The 3669-nt window shown below is 46.8% G+C and overlaps 1 protein-coding gene across 1 annotated transcript; it reads left to right on the top strand.

Annotated features, from left to right (window-relative positions):
- The first annotated feature begins 712 nt into the window (after positions 1 to 712).
- LOC120840250 (histidine-rich glycoprotein) lies at positions 713 to 3010 on the top strand. Its single transcript, XM_040210661.1, has 2 exons — positions 713 to 1501; positions 2102 to 3010. The coding sequence occupies exons 1-2, from the start codon at positions 713 to 715 to the stop codon at positions 3008 to 3010; spliced, it is 1698 nt and encodes a 565-aa protein (XP_040066595.1).
- Positions 3011 to 3669: the final 659 nt, after the last annotated feature.

The raw sequence follows: 3669 nt of genomic DNA, 5'->3' as shown, positions 1-3669 counted from the left end.
ATTCTTTCCTCAATACTCTATCTGACGTTTACGCGCTTGTTTTATCTTTTTGTTTATTTTTGAGGGAAAGGGCAGCTACGGGTGCGCAAATCCGAGGGTGGATTGTATCCAAAGTATGTTCACCTTACCTTAATCTACGCACCCAAAACTAACCGCGTAAACTACTGTAACCAAGGTGCCACTTCAAAGTGCCAATAAATGCAACAAAACGCGACAACGTTTTAGCCTCCCAGTGCCGTGTTACGTGAGTGATCATTGATAAATTTTACTATGAAAACAAAGTGCTCTCAGGTTCTGATATTCCGAATTCGTTAGAATATTAATACTATTACTCAATAACCATTACGCGCACTCATCAGTAGTGTGTGGACAATTGTTTGATTCTACCAATATATTAGTGCTAGAAATTTTTGCAGGCTCCCGAAACCTTTTACTCGCCAGCACACACCTCGTCTCTCTTTTTCTTAAACAGAATCTAGGTAATATTTACTGACTTACATGTCAACCTATCGATGAGTTATGAACCTCTACAACTCCCTATCCTTATACGTCTCCATGTGTGTGTACATGTTTCGATTTAAAAATCTGAGTTGGACTTTGAGCTATACCATTAGTAAAAATTCCTTTTCATTTGATTACAATATTAGAACGAATGAGGCTCTATTATGTACTGGCCGGTCTTATCTATTTTTGGCTTCTCGCCTTTCGAGAAATGAATTTTCAGAGTTGCTTTCCCCCCAAGCAGGGTCTGCTTGTGCAGTCAGCCATCATCTTGTGCCAGAATGTTGCCGAGCCCTCAAGAGGCAACATCACTGAGATCCTCGTTGTGGAAGCAGCTGCGCTGCCACTCCAACAGGACATCGCCAAGGCCGCCAGCGGTCATCATCATCATAATCATCAAGTCTACAGAAGACATCGACATCACGGAGGGCATCATGGCCACGGGAATTATGGAGGGGGTCACAGACACCACGGTAGCGACTACCGGCACCACCACGGCGGCTACGGAAAGCGGGGCTATCGCCGAGGAGGTCACAACTACAGAAACTACAACAACAATCATCACGGCCGCCACAATTACGGAGGCTACGGTGGCCGCCACCACAGTTCCGACAACTATGGAGGCTATGGAAGACACGGGGGCCACTACGGTGGAGATCATTACAAGAACAGGGGACACCGCAGTCACGGCTACAAGAACGTCTACCACAAGGAAGAGTACGGAGACCACAAGACTTACTATGACGACTATCACGAAGGGGACCGCCAAAAGTATTACAACGATCACCATAACTATCGCGATCACCACGGTGGTCGAGAAAACTATGGAAATCACCACAACCAGTACTATGGAAAGCAGAGACATGGGGATGACCATAATCGACACGGTCACGGCTACTACAGCAGGCATCACGGCTTCCACGAAGGCCATGGAAATCGTTACCACAGAGGCGGACATGGATACAAGCAAGGTGGTGGAGACTACCATACTGGGGGCCAAGCACGTCATGGGAATAGTGGCCACCGAAGCCACGGACATGGTCACTACGCTGGCGCTAGTGATCAAGTCACGGTTTTCATGAACGATAGAGCACAAATTCAGTCAAATTTAGAGAAACAACAACCTGCTGTGTTCTGGTGGACATGGTAGCCTTATTTCATTTGCCGTATGTGCACATGATCTAAGATTAATTGTTCTACTTGTATCTCTAACGTTTCGGACAAAATATAACACAATGTGAAGAGAGTGGATGGATACTACACGAGTGCTGGACATTTTATACTCATGAATAGAGGAAGTAAAAGGAACTGGTGTCCTATAAAATGCCCATTTATTGCATAACAATATTTGTTTTATGTCATTTATTTCAGCATGAACCAGCTTAAAAGGTAAGGGTTTGTCCATAAGAACTCGCATGTTGTATAGAGTAGTAGAAGTAATAAACGTGCCTGCGTGTTTTGTTTGAACAACTGCTTGTTGCAAGAACTGACGTTGCGAAGATCACATGAAATATGCTATGCCACTTAATCATATATCATTCCGCCCATGTTTCTATCCAGCAGGCAGGAAGTAATCGGGCTCTTCTTCTGGCACTCCTAGGTCCATTCGGGTCTGTGCCTTTCTCTCTTCCTATTCTGCCTCGTCTCCCCGGCGGAGGGCAACGTCAATGCCACTCGGCAAGTGGAGCTCGGGCAGCCGACCTCGGTGAACAATCCAGATCTGAAACCTGCTGCAACAGGATATGGAGGACACCACGGTGGCTACGGAGGCCACAAGAACTACGGGGGCCACCACTCTCATGGTCGCTACGGTGGTGACTACAGACACCACGGAAACGACTACGACAACTACCATGGACGGCATGGTCGGCACGGGCACCAGAACCACGGGCACGGTTACAACCGCTACAATAATGATCATCACGGAAAATATGGCCACGGTGCCTACGGAGGCAAGCATTATGGCAACGATCACTACGGCGGCCACGGTCACCATGGTGGAAAATACGGCAACGACCACTACAAGAGCCGAGGTCACAAGAACTACGGTCACAAGAACGTGTACCATAAAGAAGACTCAGCGCATCACAGCAGGTACTACGACGACTACCACGACGGGGACCACAAAAAGAAGTACAACCAACACCATGACTACCACGACCACCATAACGGGAGGCAACACCACGGTCACCATCACAAACAACATCACGGCCAGCATAAACAGGGTGACGATTACCACCGGCACGGCTACGGTCAGTACAAGAACCACCATGCACAGCACGGAGGGCATGGGCACAACCATTATCGGGGAGGAGGTGGGCACAAGTACGGAGGAGGAGGATACCATAGGGGCTCTCATGATCACTACGGGGGCCACAAGCAGCACGGTGGAGGACACGGGGGCGGCCACGGAGGAGGCGGACACGAAGGTGGCTACGCTAGCAACCGTCAACCAGTCTACGTCATGGTCCCGGCCTACGAAACAAGTCTCGTCGCAAAGTTCCGTTGACCAGCAGTGTCTTCTAAGAATTTTTCTGGCTGTGCTTGTTCCTCACAGACTGCATGTTTCTTAGGACTGATGTGGCTACATGTTGGATCTTCGATAACAGCGCAATGAATCTCACGACGAGGACTTTCTCGGAGTTCATTCGTAGAGCGTTTTCAACCGACAAGTTGGACTTCCACCAAAATCAAAGTTATTAAAGGACTCTTAAGATGATATAAAGTTAATATAAGGCAAATAAACCTCCCTGAATTTGTGTGCACCAACAATAATGATGTTTATTGCCATGTGTCTTCGAATATTAAAGAAAGCTTGACAAATCGAGAGATGAACAGCGGCAAAACGAAATCGAATTCTGCGCAAGATTAGTACGTAGAATGCTAGTAGAACTTCGTGCATGAAGGTACAATACAAATGCGCGTTTGCCGCAAAACGGACAACCCAAATTTAATATGAAAAACACACATATACGGGTGTCTGCAATATCCCACAGAGCAGGCAATACACTTTTTTACTAAACATAAACAATAAAGAAAAATATAGTTGTAAACAATTCAACCCTCATACCTACAACAACAGCGACTTTCAATAGCAACCCGTCTGCGTCTGAAATAGAGAAGGATTTACCGATAGCCATTCGAGCACACACGAAAAACAGGGCTGAA

Source organism: Ixodes scapularis, unplaced genomic scaffold (assembly GCF_016920785.2).
Source record: "Ixodes scapularis isolate PalLabHiFi unplaced genomic scaffold, ASM1692078v2 PGA_scaffold3__209_contigs__length_174095766, whole genome shotgun sequence".
Taxonomy (NCBI): domain Eukaryota; kingdom Metazoa; phylum Arthropoda; class Arachnida; order Ixodida; family Ixodidae; genus Ixodes; species Ixodes scapularis.
This window is presented reverse-complemented; position numbering and strand designations above follow the sequence as displayed.